Source organism: Pungitius pungitius, chromosome 15 (assembly GCF_949316345.1).
Source record: "Pungitius pungitius chromosome 15, fPunPun2.1, whole genome shotgun sequence".
In the NCBI taxonomy this organism is placed as follows: Eukaryota; Metazoa; Chordata; class Actinopteri; order Perciformes; family Gasterosteidae; genus Pungitius; species Pungitius pungitius.
Window position 1 is genome coordinate 15,647,128 of NC_084914.1, and position 26,726 is coordinate 15,673,853.

A 26,726-nucleotide genomic window follows, 5' to 3' on the forward strand; every position below is an offset into this window, starting at 1 on the left:
GACACATTCACAATGCAGAACTGACATCTGCAAGTCCAATAAGGATAAATATCCATAACTCCATTATCCAAATCATAAAAATGTCATCGGTGCAAAACTAATGCAGCAGGACATTTTGTGAAGCAGGTATGTCCAAAAGAAAAAAATGGTTAAAACAGGGGTAAGCTTTAGCTGTCTACATTAAGGTTTGTGAAATTTGGCAATAATCAAATTATAGTACGTACAAATCATATGTTTCAAAGTCAATGAAAAATGATACTGTAACACATATTCCCAAACCAACTGGCACTTGAGGATAAACCTTTGGGTCAAGAGTAAAAAATCGAACTGGTAATCCAGCAACAAATCTAGTGGGATCCAGGGCAGTGGGGCGCCGCCTTGTACTGAGCTACCAGGCCATTTGTCTGCAAGAGCGAAGCAGATAACATTCCTGGGGTCTTCCATGTTCAATGGGGCTGCCAAAAGGGATAAAACCTACAAATGAGTCTGAGGAGAAACATGAATCTCTTATTGAGAGAAATAATAATAGCAGGAGGTTTGTGAGTGGATTTAGGAGGCGGATTTTATTGACTTGTACTGACGCGATAGCTGACTGATGGTGTTGATGCTGTTGGGGAAACATTTCCAGTCCAGTACCGTCAGCAGCGTCAAGCCGGATTTACTCTCAGCCTCGCCAGCCACAACTCATTTTCTAACCTGCTCGATCCAGCAGCGATGGGTTTTAAATGATTCGTGAGTTATGCTGTGCTTAATAAAAAGGTATAATTGGAGCAAGGATGGTTTTTCCAGTTTTTATTCTTTTTCTTGACAGACTAATTCAATCCGGCGCTCGAGTGCTTCACTGCAACGGACGGATGACCCCAGGAGAGCCAGTCGGTATGAAACATTTTTAACATTGTTGTATGCCTTATGGAAAACACTTCCCATCTGGCTCTGCGAACAGGTTAAACTAAATACTAGAATTATTTGCAACGCTGTTGAAAGTTGCCCGTTTTTTTGTTTGATAGCACAAGCCATTTTGTGTATAGATCGAGCATTTCAAACGCTGCAGAATTGCATTAATATATTGTAAGAGCATGATGGGGGGATTTATAAAATTTCATGAATTCATTAAAAGCACAGTTAGCAATGAGCACACCATAGATCCCCAGAAGGAATGTACAATTTAAGAGCATTTTAGGAGAAATGTTACCTTGGTTGTTCCAGCGAAATTTCTCATCCGCTGAGCTGAAATGAGACAAACAAAAGAAGGCAAACAGTTACACATATGAGCAAAAATGACATTTCACACAGACCTGTAGTTTGTTGGTGCAACGCTGTAACTGCACTTCCACAGCACTGCATCAAAAAAGCCATCCAAAGTATTGTTGTATAAAATAAAATGCTTGGTAGGAACACTGGTTTGAAGAGTTCTGATATCACTGTATGTGATCTGCAGAAAACCTTATATCTCCGTTTTGCAGTCGTTTCAAGTTTCACCTTCAGCTTATGGATGACAAAGTGCTGAGATGTGGGGAAATTGTGGGTATAAAGTCCCTTATCAAAAGGATAACCGATACACACTCCAAAAGCAACTTTCACTCTAAAAACATTATCCGGTCTTACCCTAAATTGACCCGTTTTTTTTAGGGCCAAAGAGCAGAGGTTACAGTTCTCGGAATTTGTCTAAGGCTCTGGTAGCAGCAGCAACCTGTTAATGACAGTAATCCCGCCAACCCTAAAGCATTCACTACTTTAAAGTCTATTTGACTCTAAATGTATCATTATTGATGATTAGAGGCAGATTCTGCTATACCCAATAATACTAAAGAATAACTGCTTGATTGATTTTTTTTCTGTAATAGCCCAGTCAGTTTTCCCTGTTAAGTCTAACTAATATGTTCACTAAAATCCATAACAGTATGCTTTAATGCAGCTTGTTGGCAGTAAAAAACTAAATCATGTGATCAAGGGATAGTTCGACATTTTGGAAAATATGCTTTCTTGCCAAAAGTCAGTAAAGAGAAAAAAATCATTGCCACTATCATGGTCTGTGTGTCTTTTCTTTGTTGTACTGCAGCCATAGAGAAGACTATTGAATTCTGTTAAAGGACAACTTTAATTAAGGACAGTGTCGGGCATACACCAACCACCATATACTGACGTTTTCTCAAAATGCCATAGCCTCCTTTTCCCTGCTAGCACTGACGTTTTGCTAAGTAGCAAAAACTTCATTGCCATCCCATAAGCAATGGAAACGTTGTTCAGTGCTACAGCAAAAGGGATACGATATTTCTAGTGCGCTCAGCTATAAACCAGAAAGCTAATTTTATGCTAGCATGATTCAAAGTCAATACAACTCTGTATGCTTAAAAAAATAGTAAACATAATTTGTCTGTATGTTTAACAACACGAAGGGCTAGCTATCCAGCAGTCATTTGTTCCCATATTAAAATGATATTTTCTTCAACAAATCCATGGGTACCGCCGGCCCAGCTATTTTAACAAAGCCTATAGATGATGTGGTTTTAATGGCCATCATTTTAAAATGATAGACATAGCTAAACTATCTAATTCCAATGTTCCAGACAAATAGTGGCTTGGTAGGAAAATTCAGTACGTGTCTGTTCCAAAAAGTGAAACCATACCTAAAAGACCTTTGCTGAAAAGCCTCTCATCAGTGGTTTGGAGATATTGACCGATGAAAATCACGTTGCAATATTAAAAAAAAAGAAGCAATCCTCCTTCTTTGTAACCCAAAGCCTTTAAAGCCAAACCTAGCGCTGAATGCTATTCACTCCCGGCGGACAAAGAACAGATGCTATTAAATCATCCAATTGATTACCGCCCATTCTGTGTGTGGATCTGGTGTGTGACGGATTGCAAGGGGGAGCCAAGCGCTACATGTTAATGGGACCCTCTGTCAGCAAAGCAGACTCCTCATTCATCGGGCGTTATTATACCAGACAATACACCCCCACACGGGCACACACAAATACAAGCCAACACACAGCTTCTGAGGAGGTAAAAGCATCACACGAACGGGGTGTCTCAGAGGATGGAGTGTGTTTATATCAGACACACACCTTGGATGAGCAGGATGATGATGATTATTATCACTCGTCTGGGCCAGAGGCTGAGTCAATGTTTTATTAAGGGGCCGGTCAGCCTGGTCCTCGCTCCCTTTTTCTGTTATTGAAATGTTGCCACGGGGGTCTTGAAAATACCCCAAAGTAAAGGCAAATGTGTGTTATTTACCAATATCATTGTGATTTAAGTATAACCAAATGCAAGCAGAGTACTCATGTAGAGGCCGCGTTGGAAACTGAGGAAACAATGGCGCCAGTCTGTTCAGCGAGCCGTCTTCCACAGGTGCTCTGCTTAACATTTTTTACTCTAAAAAACTGACTTGATTACTCTGCTTTAATCTATCTGGATGTGTCTGCCCTTCTGTGCTACGATCGCCAAGCATTGTTTAACATCCGCGATCTAAACCTTCGTATGGCTCGGGCTGCCAGATTTGAACCTGGAGATTGGACCAAATCTCCCCCTCCCCTGCTGTCAGGTATCCCAGCGTACCTGCGCCGGTGTTACACCGAAATCTGTGACCCATCAGGAACTGCGACCGCAGAGGGCGCCGTTTCACATCGTCTGCTCGTGCGTGCTAGACAATGGAGGGCGAAGAAGAGCGCCTACGCAAACGGCGTAAACATAAGAGCGCCTACGCAAACGGACTCATTTATTCAGTAGTTATAGTGGGGGTCACTGACGGCTGCTACTTGTCAGATATGGTGACCTCTGAGGTACTGGCTGTGTGAAGACTTCAAATAGGAAAATATGTGTTCCAGAGTAATGTGAAGAGATGAAATAACAAACAATAATTTGAAGTTTAACTCCTTTATTAAGCAGTTACAGTGGGGTCACACATTCTGACAACTTAGCCAACGTGCTGGTCCATTAAATATTTAATTATTTCTTTTCTTAACACTACAATATGATGCTTTCATCCGTGGACGTAATGTATTAACGTTTACGCCGGCGGCCTGTCCTCTACTGCCGGACATTTTTCTACCGTGTTCAATGTTCACATTTAATACTTTGTTGAATACTTTGTCTGGATTCCATAGACATCACCAGAGGGCTGGGTTTCGACGAAACCCACCAGCTGGGTTTTGTCCCTGGTGATGCTTTGCCAGGCCTCTACTGCAACCGTCTTCAGTTCCTGCTGGTTCTTGGTCTTGATCTGGCCAACTGTTGTGAAGGGGTTTTTCTTCACCAGGGAAATGATAATCAAAAGTTTTTTTGTAGGGCTAAGTTAGAGAATCATTGCCCTGTTTTTCGGAAGATTTCAAGGTCAGAGGGCAAGCAGGATGTGCCGAGCAGGCAGACACAAGTCTGACAAGCACCATACAACACACACACACTTTGATCATTTTGTTTACATTACGATTAGAAGACCCTTAAATCGTATGTAACTGGGTCTTGTGTTGTGGGGGAAGAACCTGCTCCCCCTCAACACCAGTTTAGGGCCAATAGAAATCTTTCCTTTTCTGTCTTACAAGGGTTATAAAACATGATGTTCTTCCTGATTTTAGTTAGTTGTTCTTCCAGCCTGCGGGCCGGCAGCACTGCTCCTGCCTTTGCAAACGCAGCGCTGATACTTGACCTGTGATCTGACAAATAAATCTACCAGAACGGGAGAAGTTTTTTGGCTGAATTCTTCCAGACGTCCCCATCCAGGCTTACAATTTTTGAACACGTTCCTTCGATGCATTCGTTCGTTCGCTCCTTTCTCTTTTTAAATTATCTAACAGAAATGATTCTTCTGTCATCCACCACAGTTGTCTTCCGTGGTCTTCCGGGTCGCGACCCACCAGTTGAGAAATGCTGCTCTAGACCTTTTATTTACTCCTTGTAAATGAATTAACAAGGGAATTGCACACACCTGACCTTGGAAAAGCTGACCAGCCAATTGTCCAATTACTTTTGGTCCTTTAAAAATGGGGTGGCCACATTTGAATTTGTTGTAATTCCTACATAGTTCACCTGATTTGGATACATACATTTTAACTCCATTGTTGTGGTTTACAGAGCCAAAATAATGAAAAATGGGTCAATGTCTAGATATTTCTGGACCCGACTCTTATGCTATGCTATCATGAATGTTTTTGTGACAAACAAGTATCTGTTTCAATCACTATATCAGAGAAAAATCAGACGACTTGTAGAAATAACGGGATACTCAAGAGAGCCATGACATTATGTTAAACTTACCACAACTGTAATATTGTATTATACTAATTCACCATTCACTATCCATTGGCTCTAGGCTTCGCTTACATTGTAGCAGCTCCATCAACGCTCAATGTAACATCATCTTGGCGAGTATACGGTGGCCATATTATTGTTTGTACCATATGAATTACGGACAAACATTTATACACATAGTTTCTACCAATCCGGTATCGTGCCTACGGCTACAATAGTTTTTTTCTCCTTCAGTTTCTTATTTAACAATTATTTAATCAGGATGTCAGTGATGACAGGAGGAAAATGGTGACGATGATGCAGTTGGAATTCTACTTCACCCCACCCGGCCAGATTTTGTCTTTACTCATGTCTTTGACTTTTATACTATTGCTTGAAAAATGTGCTATGTGTTTCTAGGATTCTGGGATGCCGATGAGCCACAGCTGCAAACAGCTAGATGATTTGTGTTGCTGAATACTTTTGAAGTATTTTTGATTAATTTATTTGTTGTGTCTCTAGTGCGATAGAGTTTTCTATGCAGCCACCATAAGGCCCTAACTCTAAATACGTCATGCTAAGCTTTGATGGCTCATCCAATATTAATTCACAAAACTCACGGCTTATATTTGAAATGTAAAATAGGCTGACATTTAGTTTTGCGGGGCTGCCAACATTGCTGGAGCTTCAACACGCAAAGGTGTCTAAAATATAAAACCTGATGCTACTTAACCTCAAATTGGATCCATTAGACAGTATGACACATTGGCCTCTGCCATATCAAGACTATAAAACACATCTTTACAATAAGTGGGAATATACATGTCAAGATGAGGGGCCAATTTGAGCTGCAGCCTAAATCCTATTAGGTAAATAGCAAGACAGGTAAGAGCCTTCTATTGGAACATGTGAATGCGGTTAAAAGCACCACTTGTTAAAGCATTGGATCACAATAGATGGGATGCATTACATGATCAATCCTGTTGTAAATTTTAACCCGATATTTTTCGGCTGCTTTGAAGAACACACTTTGGCTATTTTTTTACTACTCCTTGAGGAAAAACAGGTGATGTCACAAATCAAACTGCTGCATTAAGGAGGAAAGGAAATGGCAGAAGGGAGAAGGGAGGAAAATGATATGAAAGAGGGACAGCAATAGAGATGGAGAGGTAGGAGGTAAAAGTGGGAATAGAGGGAGAGAGAGACTACAACATGGAGAGGAAAAACTCTGTAAAATCCAATGACAAATCCTGTCATTTCATCCACCCAATAAAGCCATTCTGTTTCCATGGCCGGCTTATTATCTGTTATCTGTTCGGACCACAATGGCCAGACCCCTTGTAGACCGAGCACTTAGATAAGACCACCCGTAAAAAAATAGATACAAAAAAGAAATGAAATCAAAGCCTTGTTTTTAGCTCTTGGAAAGCATCATGTGATAATGCTAAAGCTACGTCATGATGGTTCATTCACTCAGGAGCATTTCAAATAAAAAACATACATTATTGCCAGATAAGTGATAAGATGATTCATGATGTTTTTACATGTATATTTGATTTAGACATCAATCGCGGCTTGTCAGCCACAACTTTTGCTGCTCAAGTCACATAATTCAATTCACTCTCACACCTGCTGAGGCTGCACTTTTGAAAAGCTCATAGTCATCTAAAAGTCTAAAATTATCATAAAAATGTGACTTGATTATTCAAAGAAAAGTAGACTTGATTTGTTCCCCAAAAGCACTTTGAATTGTCTTGTTGTTGAAATGTGCTATACAAATAACATTGCCTTGACAATTGCTTTTCCAAGAGCCTCATTTATATTCAATCTCTTAATTTCTCTGATCAACAATCACTGCCGCTCCATTTTGCTTTATGGTAATCATGGATTTTGGGAGTGATGCATGCCGCCTACTGAGACAACACTTTGACTCTGACATGAATTTGTATTATTAATATGGTAGACAGTTGGGGTATTGCGATGCTGCACATTTTAAAAGGAGACGGGGAGAAATGAAAGGGAAACCCTGAATGAAAAGAAAATAAACATCAATGCAATTCCCACATGAAGACTTTATGCCATGGTTAGATATGGCAGATAAGCCAAAATCCTGCATATGAGAATACAAAGTAGCTGATAACAGCAGGAATCTGTGAGACATAGAAAACACCTGTTGCGTAAACTCTGTTGCCATGGCAATAACCGAGAAAATCTGTTTCTACAAACATGGATGACAAACACAATATCCCCAAAATGACCTGAGCAAGGGGCGGAGCTAGTGAAGGGTTACGCTGCTACAGAGCAGTGTCAAAATACCACAGTGTCTCTTTCCTGCCATAGAAATGGCCCTGTCAGAAGCTCCAGACAAACTGCCATATGATACGGCACATATCACTTCAAAGAGGACCATCATTTACTGGCTGCTCCCAGTGGGAGCAGGATGCATATCAAACGGCTTGGCCGTGAGCCGTGGGATATGCAAGCCAACAATAAGTTACAAGTTAAAATATCCACCCTGGACACACAGCAAAAAAATCCTTAAGCTGCCATTGTGCATGTCTCGAGCCGCAAACTGATCGCCCCTCCCTGAGCCGCATGGCAGCTGCGTTAGCACCCCAGTAGAAGTTTGGCTTGATGGACACAACAGCTAATCACAACGTTTATGAGGAAATTGACGCAAGTTCTATGATTACACAGACTGATTAAGACACGTCAAACCCAAACTGGAAAACCCAGTGTGACGGTGGGAAAATGATGCTAAATCAAGCTCATGACACAATGAGCAACTTTGTGAACTACTATATCTAAAGATCTATACAGTTCATCTATACTGTATTTAAACATCTTCATAAAAAGGATGTTATGGATACAGAGAGAATATCATTTTTAAGCTACCCTCCATGTTATTACTAGTTACCCAGCCTCTGGCTCCAAATTATGGAGTCTGTCAATCAAAGCTGTCAATCTTGAAGCAGACCACTTTCATATGTAAAAATGAAGACTCAAACATAGTCTTCAGAACAATGCAAACTACCTTTAATGCCTGACACCAAAAAGTACTTACAGTTTGGGCCAGTTTGACTTTGTGTTGTATTTGTCCCATCTTCTAACATGGAGGGGGCGTGATTTATGACCAACACAGCAGCTAACCACGAGGGGCCAATGGAGAGATTTTGGTTTCACTTTATACATTGTGTATAGAACAAATAAATGATTGAGACTCTTGCTACTGGTCTTTGAACAATTCTTTTTAAAGTGATAGTTGCTCCCAGATTCAGGGGGTTGATGCCGTAATGTTCTGTATTTGAGACACAGACCAGAAATCCAGTAGTTTCACCTAGCACAGATTTATATCCAGCTTGGGGACATAAAGGAGTCCGTACGGAGCAGGTGGTATCAAAGGTGAGGCTTGAGCTGCCCTCAGAAGCTGTCAGTTACAAGAGAACCTGACACATTTCATATGGTGGATCCTAAAAGAAAGCTGATAAACGCATGTAGGACAGACGCTGATACTGTAGGAAGAAAAATAGATAAAAAGGGCTCCTTTATGAATATCCTGCCAAAGCTGTGGAAGTTGAACAGACGTCCTTCAGCTAGACTCAGGGAAAAGGCCCAAGAAAATCCCTTTAATTACCATCTGAGCTGGAAGACTGAGGACCCTGGGTGCACTGTGTAACTACATGCTTTATCTCGCCCCTGTCACCTGAGTTTTACCTAATTGCGCATTATGCCGGAACAATGGCTAGCTGTTGCTGCTTTGTCCAGGTAATATCTGACTCCACTGTGTCTCATATCTCAAGAGGGGAGACAACTCAACGGGTTGAAAATGTCAACAGTTTTGGAGACTGTTGAACACGAGTGGGGCCCCGCATTGACGGATGGTGTAATGAGATGTTGGGGAATTCTTCAACCTGAGGCTTAGGGCTCTTTGCTAAATAGGAGTCTGTCTTGTTGGGAACTTTCTTCGTAGTTTATGAGCTGTCACAATAAAGTAAATTGGTCCTACGCTTATAGAACTATCTGTATTTGCCTAACACTTTCAAATGAAAATAATATCTTATATTCTTATATTCAAGTTTATATCTGAGGGAGGTGGTTTGGTTTGATGGTCTGAGGTTTGCATCACGTCACCTGGTACTGTCAAAAAATTCAATATTTTCATTTTTACTTGGTTAATTACAGTACTGGCACAAGCAGAGGTGAAATATCAGAATGACAGGATTCACTGATAAAAATGTGGAGTTTTTTCACCAAAAAAGAGGCCTCTTCCCCTCGGCTGCCTTGAGCAATACACTGTCCATTGTGAAGCTTTTCGTCTGTGACAGCACAGACAGAGGCGCACAGCCAAGTGGGAGAAGTGTGTGCGAGAGAGACAAGAAGCATCTTTTATTGTTCTTTCTTTTTAAAGTGAAGTTCGGTGAAAGTTAATAATTCCTTTTGGCACAAACTTAAACCAAGTTGTCCTAACTTAATCAAATCCTAAAGGCACCCTGGGAAACTTCTGTAAACAGTAAAAAACAATTATATTGAAATTGTTGCTAAGAAAAATGTATCCTCAAGGTTGAATTAATATGTTGAACAGATATCCTTCCTGACAAAATCTGCGCATAGCTGAATCTTTAGACATTTTAAACCTTGTATAGTGTTCATCCATGTGTTTGTCCGTCTTCTCCTTCACTGCGCAGTATATCTTGGCACATTAGCGCCATCAGCTATGGATGTAGTATTGGGCATGCATGTGATGTATGAAATAACTACACTAACAATGGATAAGACAATGTAAAAACAACTGGAAATAATTAGGACCTGATTCTGCATCTTTGTAGTGAGTTTCAGTGGGCCTGATCAATGAGGGACGCAATTAAGATTCTAGGCACAGTGGCAAACTAGAAAACATCCTTATTTTCGAGTTCTTCATGTTTTCAAGCAGAGAGAATTCACAGCAGAGAGTTTATTCAAACGAGATCAAAACAAGTGTAACGTCATGTGTGTGTTTGTGCCAATGTCACCAAGTCCGGTTACTCTCGCATGACAAGCTTATCTGCTTGAGCACGTGCATCACTGCTCGGGTACGAGAGGAGAAAAGACAATTTGTGCTAGCTATCTGCCAATGCAAAATAAATATTTCTGGCGGCCAACAGATTACAATGAACCAAAAGAAAGCAACACAAACTGAATGCAGAGCTCCGTGTCTGGCTGCGGCAGATAATGTTTTTCACGTGATATCCTTCTTCTCTTTTTTTTTTTTTTTTTAAAAAGCTCAGTGTGAGTCTGCAAAGCTGGAGCGAGGGCAGTGAAGGTGACGGTAGATATCAGTCTCCGCCTGGGTCTTCAGCCCAGACGGAGGGGGAGTTTAATTTTCCTCTCGCCCTTCCAGTCCTTCTAGACCAAGGGAAACGCAAGAAGTGATTAGAGCGCAGCGGGACGCTTTCCCGTTGCCCTGTCCACACGCTCCGAACTAATAGTCGGAGACAGAGAGGAAGCAGAAGTCTCCCGTGACCCACTTAATTGGTCAGATTGACTACCTTGACTGCCAGTGCGGGAGGCGGCCATCTTGACTCGGGGCCAGGCGTTAAACGAGAAGCGAGGTGAGAAGACATGTTGGTTCTCCGTGGGAGACCAGAATGTCTTTCCAGAGCTGCCCAGAGACAGATTTCATCTCTCCGTGTATCCTGTTCCCTTCGGCATATTAATTATCTCTCTTGAGCTGGCGATCATGTGGATAGAAATATCTCTCCACAAGCTTAATATTCAAAATGATTGACTGTGTTACATATCGCCTTAAGGTTGCTAGTGCAGACATGCACAACAAAGTCTAAGAAAACTAAACATTTGAATGACTGGAAGAGCCGCGCTACACGACTCTACCGTCAGTCATTTTCTCTCAACCGAGTGCTGCACGAACAAAAGCTGATGTGTGCAGACTTCATTAAAGAAATCAAGGTCAGTTTAAGTCAAATGGTCCATTAGGTGGAGTGTGCTTTAGGACAGGCTTATTGTTATTAACAGTCTCTGCCGGAGACATAAAAGGTGTCTCTACGTCACTCCTCTGCATTTCAGTTAGGATTATTTCCGGTTGCTGGCTGCAAAAAGACGACATGGCGACGGACTTAAACAGACGGCAACAGCAAAGTCCATGAATTTGAGTCTTCAAAACAGCCGTACTCCAACCAATGGGAGACACCACAAAGACTACGTCTATGTGGCTAACACACATTCTACGGAATCACCTAATGCATTCTTTTTTTATGGTTGTATATTGTTTAATCTTTTTTTCAATTTTTGTCTTAGTATGGAAAAAAATACTCTCTAATCGACTGGCTTTAGTAGCAGAAAGGACACATCCCCCAAGCTGATCCAATGAAGGCCGACTCCTGAAGGGAGTGTGTCTCTGAGGCCCTTGAAGTCCTCCTTGAAACCCATACGAGACACCCTCGAGCAAAAGTGCAGTGTTTAGCCCCAATGTTTGGGCCTAGGAGTGTGTGTGTGTTTTTTTACGATTTAACGCATTGGCCATCTACTCTTGTTCCTAGCTAGATGTCAACTCCATTTGCTGGCTTTGCATTTGGTCGGACGCACACCAACTGTGCACTCATGCAAATACACACCTAGACAAACACACACACACACACACGCTATCAGAGTGCCAGGTCTCTTTATCACAATTGATCGAGTCCAGCCAAGTCACTTTACAGGATGGCAGACATCCAGCCCTAAATTAAGGAACACATCAGTTTGCTGCCAAAATGGCCGACGATGTGTTCTCAGTGCTTTTGTGTCTCTCTGCTGTGTGAAACTGTCATGATTGCACTTCTAGAATAACATATCATGTTATCTTTTCTTTTTTTTTTTATCAACAGACAACGTCATACAATCTTTCTCCTTCACTACCATCATCCAAATGTGTGTCTTACAGTTTGACAAATTACAGTATGTCAAACAGAAGGATGACTGTAATTGAATGTGTTTTCACACAACACTATGGGCATTGTTACCTTAACGTGAGTGAGATTCCTCTTACTTTATCTCTGTATTATGCCCCGCAGGGACACATATTACCATAGCAACCCAAGGGAAGGAACCTTGAGGTTGTTCTCAAACTTATCTCTTTGATTCAGTTTAATCTACCAGAAATGTTCCTTTTTCTCACAAGTCGCTTCTGAACGGACAGTAAATTTTTTCTCAACTGTTGTTTCTTTGTTTCTTTGCATGTTCTGTGCAATTCATCATGGCACTTCCACAGAACATAAACTTTCATTTTTTGAAAAAAATAATTGCGGACACACAGGCCAAAACTATGTTGACAAGAATCCAATAAATCAAAAGAAAATGCCCAAAACATAAGAACACATTCTTTTTTGGTAGAACAAAGGGTTGATAAAACATTATAGCAGCTTTGCATTACATTTCTTCCAGTTTACCAAAATACTCTATTTAAGCTGGGGGGCTTTACAAAAGGCTTCTTTCATGTCAGGGTGAATTTGTTTGAGTACATGTTTATGTCTGCGGGTGCAAACTCTCCTCTGTGTGTGTGTGTGTGTCTAAGATGGTTTTCCGCTTAAGCGTGACAGTTCTGTCTCCGTTCTGCTGGCAGATCAATAATATAGTCGCAGATTACTTTACTGACACTCGGAGCCGATTAGTACACACACACACACACACACACACACACACACACACACACACACATACACACCACACACCACACACACACACACACACAGCCAGTGTGCAAGCGTGGCAGACTCTGTGACTGTGGATATCAGGCTTATTAGGAGTGTCTGGGTCTCAGAGTGAGTCATTCTAACTCAGTGTGTGTCTGCAGTAAGGCAGGATAAAGGGGTTTAACCTGTTATAACGCCACAAATCCACCTCTACGGCACTGGGATTGTGTTTGATGTTTTCTTGCAAAACTAAACTTTTATGTGATTGATTAGTCGACTGAGGAAAAATTTGGCCAAGGACAACCCCAGTAACAGTGGGGTCCGCTACAGAAAAGGAACTATAATAAATTGGTACCAGTGTGGCTGATATCCCAACAGCTGTAGAAGTTGCTGTTAGTTGATGGACGGACGACGCATTAGAGAAAGACTGACATCATGAATATATTTTTAATCCTTGTAGAAAACACCAGATTAACAGCTCATAGTAACTGCTTCCTGCTTCCATGACGATTGATAATGAATTCAGCAGGACGGATAAGTCCCAGGAAGGAGATTATTAAGGAGCAAACACAAAGGAAAAGAACTAACGTGAACACAATGTGAGGCTGAATGAATAAAGCACATTTTTTTAAGTTTCTCAAGATAGTCCCTGTTTGTGGTATTAAACTCTTCCGCTAATCCAGCTTTGTCTGTCATGAAGTAAACTGACCATGCTTTCCCTTTTTTTGCCAAGAACATTAAAAGAATGAATGCAAACCGTTTCTCTACTTCCACTCTTGCAACTGAAGTCTGTGTTTGAAATTGCATGGAGTCTTCTGCTAGATCAAAAGCTCTCAAACAACAAGAAGACTCTCAAACAACAGTATTATGCATCATTTTTCAGAGCTTTACCAAAACCTTTGGGAAACCTGCAAATGACAAACCAGATTCATTCTGGCTAAATTAACTGTGGGTCCTAGCTTCCTGTAGCACCCGTCCCATGTAACTATATAGTACTAAGTGAATGATACTATGGGCGGGGCCCTGGGTTCACTTGTAAATATAATGGCGCAATTACCTGGTCTTATACAATTTGTCTTATAATTATAGGTTATTTTGTAAACTAATATAACTGGCGGTGCCTCCAATAGAATTTAAGCAATAAAACAAAAGGTTAATGATTCTTATTAAAACCCTTTATCATATGTTTTAATGGTGTATTACCACTTTTACCTTTTAACCAGCTCTTACCCGAACACTATTACACTCGACAGAGCAAACACACTTCAAAGGCATTTACAATTTGGCAAAACAGTTTGGCATTTATTACACTTGAAGATCAATACAATATGCCCCCCCACATGACACACTAAACCCTCGTTACAGGCCTGAGTCGATGCTTGGGAGCGTTGAGACCTAAAACTTAATGGCCGCTTCACTTGTTCACACAAGCAATAAACAAAAATAGCACGTGCAAGTTAGTCAGTACTCACGTCTCCCATGCCCCATTCAAAGGAGAAGATGAGCGGAATCCGGGCGATGGACGGCAGGCAGAGCCCGGGAGAAAAAAAACAGCAGCAAACAGTCTACAACCGGAAGCGCAGACGCGGGAAATCGTTCTCCTTAGTGGTCAACAGGAGTTTTTCCGATCCCCGTCTTAAATGTCCGTCTCCTGAATCAGCTAAACACACATCCATCTGCTACGTCATGTCGATCTAGCAACACTTGTCTCATCAACTGAATTCACAGCAAAGTTAACAGTATGAAAGCCGAGCTAACCTGTATTGTGCTTATGCTAATGGTTAATCGCGATTAGCATCATAACTTGTTTACACTACAACATTTAGTCACAGTATAGCAAACAATACACAAACACATCATATTTACCTCTGGCAGGTCACCACAATCCAAAACATAGGCTAACTGGTCGTCAGCCATCAAGTTATGAATAGGGTTTTTGCTTAGACCATTACAACTTTACATAACGGTGATGACTCTCTTCTCTCTTACTCCGATACACTGAACCTGACCGTATACGCCCAAGCCCCGCCCCTTTCCCTGAGAACGGAGCCGGATTGGCTGGACTGTCAGCACTAACCAATTAAACACGAACAAAACAAAGATTGACTACTGCCACCATGTTAGACTCGTTTATTTAGGGTAAATAAACCATAGACATGTATAGAAAGGCTAGATGGCTCAAGGCGGAGTCAGCCATCTTAGGTCAGGAGACTGCGCTGCTGCTCCCTGCTGCTGTGGACGGAAGGTGAGTGACATACGCCAACTAAAATGCTCGTAACTTGCTGAATTCTTGACGGATTTACAAACGGTTTGGTTTATTACAAACCTTATTAACGTGGCTATGATTTGTGCTGATGCCGATGTTTAAATCTATAATTTTTCACAAGTATGCAGTTAAATAGCCGCATCCCTGACGTTTATGACACACCAAGCCGTTTGAAAATCGGTTGAAAAATGAGCAAAATATAGTTATTTCAGCACTACATGCACAATAGACTTTAATGTTATAACTGGACGAGCGGTCCTGTCCTAAGATGGCCGCCATGTGACGTCGTCGGGTCCCATTGGCTATCAGCGCCGGTAAGCCATCTAGCCTTTCTATACATGTCTATGAAATAAACGAGCTGAATCATGTACATAACACACAAACTACACTCATTTACATAAATGACAACCTTGAAACTGTAAAAATAAGGCTATTATTGGAATACCTTTTATTCACCTGTATCTTTTGCACCATATTTATGCACACTTCTAACTTGTTTTTTAGAAAACTATTTACATCCTGATGTCTGAGTGAATTTTGTGCCAGGGCTACACTTCCCATTTCCCATCCTGCCTCACTCTCTTCTCCATTGCTCAATCAAGAAGGACGGCCCTTCTCCTCACTTCCTCTTCATCTGCTCCCCTATCGTTGCTCAACACGGACTCCAAAAGATCAAATGGCGGAGTAAAATAAGACTTCACACTCCTCTTCCTATGTCCTCCCCCTCCCCGGATCGATAACAAGGACACGAGCATGAATCCGCCCGGCGTTATCATCCGGCTGGTGGCCTTCTTTGGATCGATTGAAGGTTGTCACATTATGTAGCCCTATGGGAAATTTGGTTGCATCCTAAAATGATTGTATTTTTTTGTGTTTATTATCATTGTATAAAGTGCAATTCATATTGTTAATGAGGTAATTAATCTTTTCATGTTTAAAAATTGTATTAGTTAAAAGGTATAGTACTCCAGTCAGACGTCAGGGTGAGAGGTCAGGGGAGAGGAGAAAAAACGGAGGAGCGGAGAGCGGGACGAGGGGCTCGAGGATGGAGTCAAAAGAAGAAAACAGCGTTAGAGGAGAGAGCATAGAGTTAATCAAAGAGAGGAACGGCAAGTGACTAAACGATTATTCTTGTGATTCAATATCTTCACGCGTTGCACTGTTTTTTGTTGTTGTTCTGGTTTAAGACGGAACTCGGACAGAGTTCCGCGGGGAGTATAGGAACGCCACGGCAACAGCTAGTTCAGCTTGGATTTAGCTTTGTGCTGTGGATGGAGATCCAGAACTCTGAGAGAGAGTGAGTGAGTGAGTGAGTGAGTGAGTGAGTGAGTGAGTGAGTGAGTGAGTGAGAGAGAGAGAGAGAGAGAGAGAGAGAGAGAGAGAGAGAGAGAGAGAGAGAGAGAGAGAGAGAGAGAGAGAGAGAGAGAGAGAGAGAGATTGATTTTTAGAAAACCTTTATTTTACATAAAACAATATAAAACGAGCAACAAACATGCAATCAGACGACAACAAAATGCACTGCAAGCCTATGGCTCCTCACATCGTGTTGAAGGGAGGTTTAAAAACTAGTTCTTTTCCAGGCACACAACACACTATTTCCCCGTAACACCATTTTTCATTAAAATCTTTCATGTTATCCATGCTAGTAAAAAACCTAAAATCAACCCAGATTCTGGCTCTGACTCTTGCAATGAAGATATTCAGGGCCTCCTGCCCTACTCTGTCTTCTACTCTGTTTTTTCTGCTGGTGTAGATTGCCAGTTTTGCCTCTCCAACCAAATGGTTGAGCAGTTTCCCTTTTGCGGCGTTCGTTTTTGTGTAACTAGCTCCTAAAATAAATGTGACCCTGGACCAGGTCTCACCGAACCCTTTAAAAACATTCTTCAGTGTGTTAAACAGGTCACAGAGCCTCACACAATGATAAAAACAGTGAAACACAGTCTCCTCCTCTTCACAGAAAGGGCAACTCTTGGAAACTGTGGGATTAATAACTGAAATAAAAGTATTAACCGCAATGGCACCATGTAGTATCCTCCACTGAAGATCTCCCGTTCTCTTTTTTATGGGAGGTTTGTATAAAACCCTCCACACGGGTTTCACGCCAATGTCCAAGTTCAGATTCTGCCTCCACACTGTGTCAGCTCTGTGGTTCAACTTTTTCTTATTAAGCGCTTTCACACACTTTTTGTATATTGCCTTCCCCTTCACCATGTGGAAATCCATGGGTTTTCGATCAGATTCCTGGAATAGTGGTCCTAGGGCCCCATCCAGGTTCGGCATTAATCCTAGATCCGGAAAGGGATCTGTAGCATGTGGCGTTTCCTCTCCTTCTCCGTACTGCTGCAGCATCTCCATCTCGTCCTCGGTCAGCCTCCCTGCCCACCTGCTCAGGATCCTTCTGCTTTGCCGGATGGATTTCAGCCCGAGTCGAGATGCTACTGCCGATGCGTCTGCCAGTTCAGGACCAGCTACATCCACCAGTCTCTTCAGGGTGGTGGTTCCAGAGGAGCACAGCATGGTGGTCAGCCCTGGTGTCGTGTCATCTTGGATGTCCAACCTGGCTCCAAACACAAGTGGTTCCTGAAGCAGCCAGTGTATGGAGCATGTGGGTCCTAGTCTCTCCCATTTAAAACATTCCCATGCTTTCAGGAGTGACTGATAAAATAGCGATAATCCACCCAATTTACAAAGGTTAAAATCGGTTAGAAAAAGTGCGGTGTCCAGTTCCAGACCAGCTGCCGTCCGTAAAATGCAGTCCGTCACCCCTCTCCACACCACTTCCGTCTGACTTGAGAGATATCTTTGTAAAAACTGAATCCTAAAAGTGGTCACTCTGCTTTCAATGTGCACAAGCCCCTGCCCTCCTTCCTCTTTGGGTAAAAACAGTACACTCTGCGGGACCCAGTGCAGTCTGTCCCAGAAGAAATCTGTAAGGATGGCCTGTAGCTTCTGTGTGAGGCCTTTAGGAGGGTGTATGCAGGCCAGCTTATGCCACAGAGCTGAGGCTACCAGATTGTTAATTATCAGAGTCCTGCCTCTATATGACATCTGTGGCTTCAGCCACTTCCACTTAGCCAGTCTTCCCTTCATTTTCTCCTCAACCCCCTCCCAGTTCTTCTTTACCATGCAATCGTTCCCCACATACACACCAAGGTATTTTAACCCGTCTTTTTTCCAGGTCAACCCCCCCGGTAGGCTGGGCAGACCCTGCTCCCAGTTCCCTACTGCCAGTGCCTCGCTCTTCGCCCAGTTTACCTTTGAGCCTGACAAGGTGCCAAAGTTTTTAACAATTGTGCTCAGTGCGGTGATTTCCTTCTGGTTTTTAACAAAGATGACGACGTCGTCAGCGTACGCTGATAAAATAAAACCTTTATTAAAACCCTTTAAAACCAGGCCTCCAATGTTTGCTCTGATTTTGCACAACAGTGGTTCGATGGCCAGTGCATACAGCATTCCTGAGAGAGAGCAGCCCTGTCTCACCCCTCTACACACTTTGAAGGGAGCGCTAAGGCCCCCATTAATTTTCAGCACACTCTCAATGTCTTGGTACATCACCTTAATCATGGCTATGAGACCTGGGCTGAGGCCAAAACTCTCTAGGGTCTTCCAGAGGTAAAGGTGCTCAACCCGGTCAAAAGCCTTTTCCTGGTCTAATGAAATGAGACCAGTTCTCATGCCCAAAGAACCAGAGATGTCCAAAATATCACGAATTAAGGACACATTGTCCAGTATACTCCTACCAGGCACGCAGTAGGTTTGGTCTTTATGGATGACCTCGCTCATCACCTCTCTTAGCCGGTTGGCCAGTGCTTTGGACAGGATTTTATAGTCTGAGCACAGAAGGGAAACCGGACGCCAGTTCTTCATTTCCTGCAGGTCTCCTTTTTTTGGTAAGAGAGTAATCACTGCCCTTCTGCAACTGTGCGGTAGCATCATGTCTTTAAAACTCTCGTTGAACACGGATAAAAGATCCTCTCCCATCTCGCTCCAGAACTCTTTATACAGCTCCACCGGGATCCCGTCTATTCCAGGGGCCTTGCCGCCCTCCATGCTGAGCAGAGCAGAGTGTAGTTCACCTGCTACCAGCAGACTCTCCAACCCGGCATTCACCTCTTCCGGGACCTTTGGTAGCCTTCCACAGAAAAAGTCAAACAGTTTGTTATTGTCCTCATACTCGCCAGAGTACAGGTCTGAGTAAAAACTTGCTGCTCTTCTCCGGATATTTTCCGTGTCTCTGAGTTCTTGCCCTGAATCAGAGCGTATGGCGTGGATAACTCTCCTCTGCCCGTTCTTCTTCTCCAAACCGAAGAAAAACTTTGAGGGCGCATCCATTAGCGCTGCAGCCATGAACCTGGACCTGACCAGCGCCCCCTGAGCCCTGGTGCCCAGCAGGTCTGCAAGAGCAGATTTTTTAGAGTTGAGATCTTTAATATGACCTCGATTTCCAGTGGATTCTGCTAGTTTCTGCAGTTCCACAATTTCAGTCTCCAGATTTCTCATAGATTTGGTGATGTCCCGTGTGACATTTTGAGTGTACTGTTGACAGAGCTGCTTTATCTCAACTTTCCCCCTGTCCCACCACTGTTTCAAAGACGTAAAACTATGCTTTGTTTCTTTAAAACTGTTCCAAAAAAACCTAAATACCTCCTTAAAATGTGCATCTTCTATGAGGGACGTGTTAAAATGCCAGTATGCGCTTTTTGCCCTCACGTTTGGGATAAAAACATTGCACAGAACCAGAGCGTGGTCAGTGAACCCAACAGGCAGTATGCTGCATTTTTTAAATATGTTGAACTGGTGTTTAAAGCAATAAAACCTATCCAGTCTGGCCAGGGACATTAAATTCCCTCTGGAATGTGCCCATGTGTATTGTCTTTCGTCTCCGTTTCCCCTCCTCCAGACATCGACCACCTCATGTTGCTCTACCAACTGCCTCAGTGCTCTTTGTGACGGCCTGTGAGGTTCCTGGTGGTTCCTGTCTTTGGCATCGTCCTCCGTACAGTTAAAATCCCCTCCTAGAAATAAGAAGTCCTCCACCTTGACTCTGCTCAGTGTACTGCTTAAAATGTTTAAAAAGACCACTCGTTCAGGCCCAGAGACAGGTGCATACACAATTACAAAGATGAAATTAAAACGTTCTAGTTTTGCCCTCACCACAAGCAGCCTGCCCTCCACCACCTGCTCCACTTCTAGGTCCTCCGGGGCACATCTTTTGGAGAAAAGGATCCCCACCCCCCCACTGGTGTTGCTCTTGTGACTTAGCACCACCTCACCCCCCCACTCCCTCTTCCAATCAGTCTCATTTGTCGAGTCACTATGAGTTTCTTGTAGAAACATCACATCAACAGTTTTTACTTCCATTATCTGGTGAAGTAGGGACCTTTTCACAGAGTCTCTGGCTCCGTTCATGTTGAGTGTGCATATATTTAACAGACTCATAGTTAAATAAGTTAAAAACAACAAACAAAACTTTAACTTGAGGAAGATCTGTGCGATCCTAATGTTCATCGTCCCCTTCATCATTTTCAATTTCCTTATTAATTTTTAAAACTATCTTTTTTACCCTGAAGACTTCTTTTGTTGTGAAGCCTCCTTTGCTTTTGCTGCTTAAATGTGTTTTTAATATGTTAGCGAGCTTCTCCTCGTCAGAGAAGTAGTCTCCTAACTCCACTCCCCTTTCACCTTTTGTCTTCTGTAAAAAAGCTTTTATTCTCCCCACACTGTACTCTTTGGTGACCCTACGGCTACAAGGCCTGGCGCCGGCCTCGTTGTCAGCAACCGAGTCCTCTTCCATGCTGGACTCACCCTCTTCTGCTCCTTGGCTTCCTTGTGTCGTGCTTACTGATGCTTTTTTAGCCTGTGAGCTTTCCCTACTCCTCGTCTTTCTCTTTAAACGGGGGATTTTAATCACCTCCTCATCTGCCTCCATATCCACCTCACTGCCCGTCAGTCCAGTTTCTTTCACCACATTTTCACTCCCATTTTTTCCTTCTCCTGTGTTCGGTCTCTTTCCTGTCTCCACCTGTCCTCCAGTGCACACTTGGCTGTTGTCTTGTGCGCTTACCTGCACCACCACTGTCCCCTCTTCTTCTCCCTGCTGGACCAATTTAGTTTCCTCTTTTCCAACCTGTTGGCTCACCTCTGTCCCCTCTTTCTCTGCCTGCTGACCCATCTCTGTCCCCTCTTTCTCTGCCTGCTGACCCATCTCTGTCCCCTCTTTCTCTACCTGCTGACCCATCTCTGTCCCCTCTTTCTCTGCCTGCTGAGCCATCTCTGTCCCCTCTTTCTCTGCCTGCTGACCCACCTCTGTCCCCTCTCCTTCCACCTGCCGCACCCCACTCGTCCCCTCCTTGCTCACCTGCTGCACCCCACCTGCCTCCCCTTGGTGTTGCTCTTGTCCGCCCTGCTTGTCTCTTCTGTCCTGCTCATTGTCCTTCTGACTTGGGTTTTTCTTGGTGCTGTCCTGTTCAGCAGATTTCTTTTGAGGACACGCTCTGCTCTGGTGACCCTCTCTCCCACAACTAAAACATTTCATGTTGTTGGAGGTTGCAAAAATGACATAGTCAAATTCTTCCACTCGCAGTTTGAACACAAGGTTTAGCTCTTCGTTCCTGTTATTTAGTATCATGTATAGCTGCCTCCTATGTGACACCACATGCTTCAATAATGGAGACTTGCACCCGAAAGACAGTTTCTTGATTTGAGACATTATTTTCCCATACCTCGATAGCTCTCTTACTATTGTCTCGTCCTTAATAAAAGGTGGAACGTTTGACACGGTGACTTTAACTGCCGGTGTGCTTAGAGGAAAGACAGGTACATACGTATCAAAGACCACGATCCCTTTTTCCACCACCGTGTTTGCTTTAATTACGCTATCTAAGAAAATGACCACAGCATTGTTCATCCTAGCAGCGGACTTCACGCTGTTGTGACCGACTAACTCCCCCACTGCCAGGCTGCAGTCCTCCGCTGAACACGGGAAACACGGCGCGATCCTCACGCCGTGTTTCCTGGTTAGCTTGTGCAGCTCCATGCTGGCGCTTAGCGCGCCGAGCAGCACACGCTGCCCGACTGCACCAAACAGACAAAACAATCACACAATGCACACACAGTCCTGTGGCCCCTACACACCACAACACACTCTCATACACAACTATCCAGAAACCAGATCAAAAGATGATCGTTAGTACCGCTCTCACAACCACGCTCCGTACTCTCAGCACTCCTTCCTTCCTGAGAGAGAGAGAGAGAGAGAGAGAGAGAGAGAGAGAGAGAGAGAGAGAGAGAGAGAGAGAGAGACTCCAACCTGGCCACTCATTCGACAATCGGTCTCCGGACCTTCAGTAACTAACAGAGCTGTTGACGGCTCCGCCATGACACCAGGCACACAGGGCTTAAATACACGTACATTCGCAGACATCTGACGAGAGGGCAACATCGCTGTCATGAAAATTTTATGAACAGTTATAAAGCTCCAATGCGATGTTCAGTGTTTGACTTAATATATCAACCTGGTTGAAACATTTAAACACAGATCCCACCCTGAAGGATGAATTTAGTTTAAAACATTGATAACTCAAGTGGACGGACACACCGAGTCCACTACACACAGCAACCACAGTGTTACACAACATAGTTGACATCACTCTCAGAGCCACAGACAGCCAATAGAAATCCATCCGAATTTACTACATTACAATTACATTACAACATTGCAGAGATAATCCTCATTGCCCCCTGTTCGATGAAACAGAATGTGTTTTTAAGACACTATTAAGAAGAAACTCACAGCAGCTGTTACTAATTTAATCCATTTCAAAACTGCCGCTGTTTACAAAATATCATCATCATCGTCAGTGTGGTACACGTCCTTGTTGTGGTCATTTACATTTCTTCTTTTTCCAGCGCTCTGCAATAATCCAGGACCGCCTTGCTATACAGAACATGTGATTTACATAAAACTACTGTACAATCAGAGGGGTACATTAAGACAAAGCACAAAATCAACTTTGGAAAAATGGGAAACGGACCTGAACTCAACCAGTCAGTGTCTCCAAACCGCAAAAAACTTATCTCTCCATCTCCAACACCCGTCCACGGAGGACATGGATGACAAACACTACTCAGCGTGGAGCTACCAAAGCACACCAAACACTATATTTACTTAAGTGGAAACACCTTGCGTTAGATGAGCAGCAGGTGGCTTTAGTACGCAGAAGTTGCTATGGTAACTGGAAACCGCAGCTGAGGAAAGTAAATAAAGATGATTTTGTTCATTAGTTTCTTTTTTGAGGCTATTGTGGGGTTATTTTAATTATCTATGGGGCTATAGCCTCATTTGGCTGCATATTGGAATATGATGTTTGAGATGTTATCCATTTTCGGCATTTGATTTGCTGTCACGTCCATTTCTCTACAGATTGTTTTAGATTCGGCCTGATCTCCTTCACTGATGTGACGTAGTGGAAGATGTTTTGTCTTAAAGGCCTGATATTGTTGTAATAATGGCAATTATTCAGATGGCCTTAGTCAGAAAACTACAGAAAGTGTTTATATGTATTTGAAGAGGCAATAGTTTTCATCAAATCTGCACCTCTCCTCAAAACAGCTTCATTAGTCGGGGTGTGTAGAAGACAAGCGGAGGCACTGTGGGTTTGAGCTGGCAGCTGAGCGCCCTGACAGCTTCTGGGTAACGGGTTCTCACCAGCCGGGGTTACGTTGTCTCGCCAAACGAGCGGCGGTGGGCCTCTCAGTGTGCCGTGGTTACAGCCAATGCTTATGCTCACACCCACACTCACACACATGTCACAGTATAGAATGAGGTCAGCCAAAAGGAGGCAGACCAAAAAGCCCACCCTGGGAGGAGGCGAGTCCTCGGCCCGCTGAGTGGAGCGGCCGCCACGGTGCACCAGAGCTCTGATATGCATCTGCTGTTTGGTGTGTGCTCGCTGTCAGAGGTCCACTCGGATGATTAGATAAAGGCACTGTAGCCAGGGAGCGGGTAGTAGACACGAGGCAGAGTGAAGCAGGCGCAAACGCACACAACAGAAAAGTCTTGTTCTCTGCTGTGTGTTCCATTATTACGTTTTCTTTCTCCTTCACAAATCTGATCTTCAACCCATGAAGCAGCAGGTTGAGATCGCGGTCAACCAGCTGCTCTGGGATCGGACCAATCCCCCCACAGCCAGTTTACACCAGTGGACGAACGTGGCTAAAGTGTCCTTCAATTAGTGTTGGAGGTGATTGGTAACCCCTAGAGTATGAATGGGTGTGCATAAGTGAATGATGTCATGTAGTGAAAAGCGCGTTGAGTGACAGTAAAACTAGAAATGAAAAGAGGGTGAAGAAATAAGACAAATGGTAAAGAAGACAAAAAGACGAATGATCCTTCAACGGCAGCTGGTAAGACAAAACGGTTTGTAGTTGGTAATTAAGGTTGTAGTTAAATCACAAAGATCAATTGTGTTCCCTTCTCTGATATTCCCAGGAACACAAAACTCCAACATCAAGGGCTTACATGAGTAGGCCCTAGGCTTACTCCCCATTTAGTCACCTCATTCGGCGATTGATAGGGACTTAATGGACATTTATTTAAATGACAATCATCGAGATTATTAGCTACGAATTGAAAATAATGTGTGAACACAGACATAAACACAATCCAAAAAAGGCAATTGACAATTGCTCTGTTGTCTATACTAGCAGTTGTTGTTATCTCCTCTTATAACCGTCACTCGCATGCCTAGTACACATTAATGGTCATGTGATACATGTATTGGAGGGTGGCCGTGTGTACGCAGATCGTCTCGAAAAACGCTGCAGTGTGGATGCAGCTTTAATTCACAGTAACACAGTAGGTTTGTGCCTCTTGAAGTGATGAAGCAGCAGCATATGTTGTGGCAGACACTGTGACCTGTGGTGACTGATTACGACTGGAAACAAAGAGCTGAAAAACTCATTAGCATCTCTGAAAGTCTTTATCCTCCCCAACACAACAGGAGTCCTGAACTGCCGCCCCCCCTCACAGCTGCACTTAAGGCTCATTTTTGATTGAACTTTTCTGTCGTTTGGCCCGCCTGCCTATCAAGGGACCGATTTCCATCAAAGTACTTGATTACTTACTTTTTAATGGAGCTGTCAAATGAAAACAATACAGAAAGAAAGTCAGCTGAAAGGACGGATAAGAACTATTGGTAGATGATTCACACATCGGTTTTAGTGATTCCCTTCTGATGACATAGGAAAATATGTATTTTCAACAGGACACATAAAACACTACAGGACCATGCTATTTATGTCAACCTTCTATCTAGAGTATATCTGTCATCAGCATAGGTGTCTGGAAATCCCACTTAGCCATTGTATGGTCATAACAACATCATATTAGTGTTCCTAGACCTGTGGTTTGTCTGGGGGTAGAAACCAGATCTGCCAATAATGCTGCATTCACATGGAATCGACCAGACGGTGGACTGCAAACAGGATGTCATTATAGTGAGCAGTACGATGGAATCGGGTGAGGCCTGCAGACAGCAAAGGTAACTTTCAAAGTCAAATTATTTACTTGTACACATCCAGATTCCAGCACACAAGGTGAAAGTTGTTCCTAGTTTGCATTAATATGTTATACACATTACATTTGGTGACTACGTGCAAGTCGTCATGACATCTCTATGGCAAATTATCTTCTTTTTGATCTGCTTCCATGCCACTCCGTCCGCCTGTTGTTGTTGTTTCTCTCAGGCCCTCCAGGCGGTGGATGGCACGGCAGCATTAGACTTTCTGTGATCTTTCAGGGAAACCACTATCTAAGAGTAGGTTGTATGTTAATTGTTAACACTTGGATTAGTGTGAAATTAGAGGACGAAAGAGAGAGCTCATCCTGGCTCAGAAAAACAGCAATAAGCAACCTAATGCTAAGATCATTTTTTGTCACATGGTTTCAAACTCCATACATGAACTGCTCAGTTACTGCTGTTCTAAAGTAAGCAACAGTAACTGGAACATACAGTTTTCCCATTCATGAAAACTACTAAATATATGCAGTCAACTGGAAATGGAGTAACTTAGTATATTTGTAAGGAACACTGTCACGAGCGGACAATGGCCCTGAACCCAAACGCACGACTCACTAGACGAGGTTAAAAAAAAAAATCAAAGTTTATTGACAAAAGGGCAGGAGCCGCTGAAATGAAAATCACTCGTGGCCGAGGAAAAAACCTACACTAAACTAAAAAGAACAAAAATGGGATCTAAAACATAAAGACTAGGCTGGGAAAAAGGTGTCAAAACAGAAGGCGAGCCTAAACAAGGTGTGGAGAAAACGAGGAAAAGCTATGTATGTATGTATGGATCGATCCTTGACTTGGGAGAAGACAAACTGAGACTCGGTGTACACACACACACAGGGTAGAGGCACAGGTGGAAGCAATCAGGGGCAGACAATCACACCGAGTTGCATTAAAACAAATGGAAGGTTCATTTTCAAAATAAAACAGGAACTCACAAGACAGACACAAGACGACCTGACTAACACAGTTCCCTTGATATGACACACTGTCCATTAG

The 26,726-nt window shown here is 43.0% G+C and overlaps 1 protein-coding gene across 2 annotated transcripts in view; it reads right to left on the reverse strand.

The window, feature by feature from the left end:
- Positions 1 to 26,726, reverse strand: part of LOC119209833 (catenin delta-2-like) — a 125,165-nt gene that overhangs the window by 58,078 nt on the left and 40,361 nt on the right. For both annotated transcript variants that reach the window (XM_037459432.2, XM_037459430.2), the window contains exon 4: positions 1,193 to 1,227. In XM_037459432.2, coding sequence (XP_037315329.2) covers positions 1,193 to 1,227 — 35 coding nt within the window. The remainder of the gene's footprint in view (positions 1 to 1,192; positions 1,228 to 26,726) is intronic.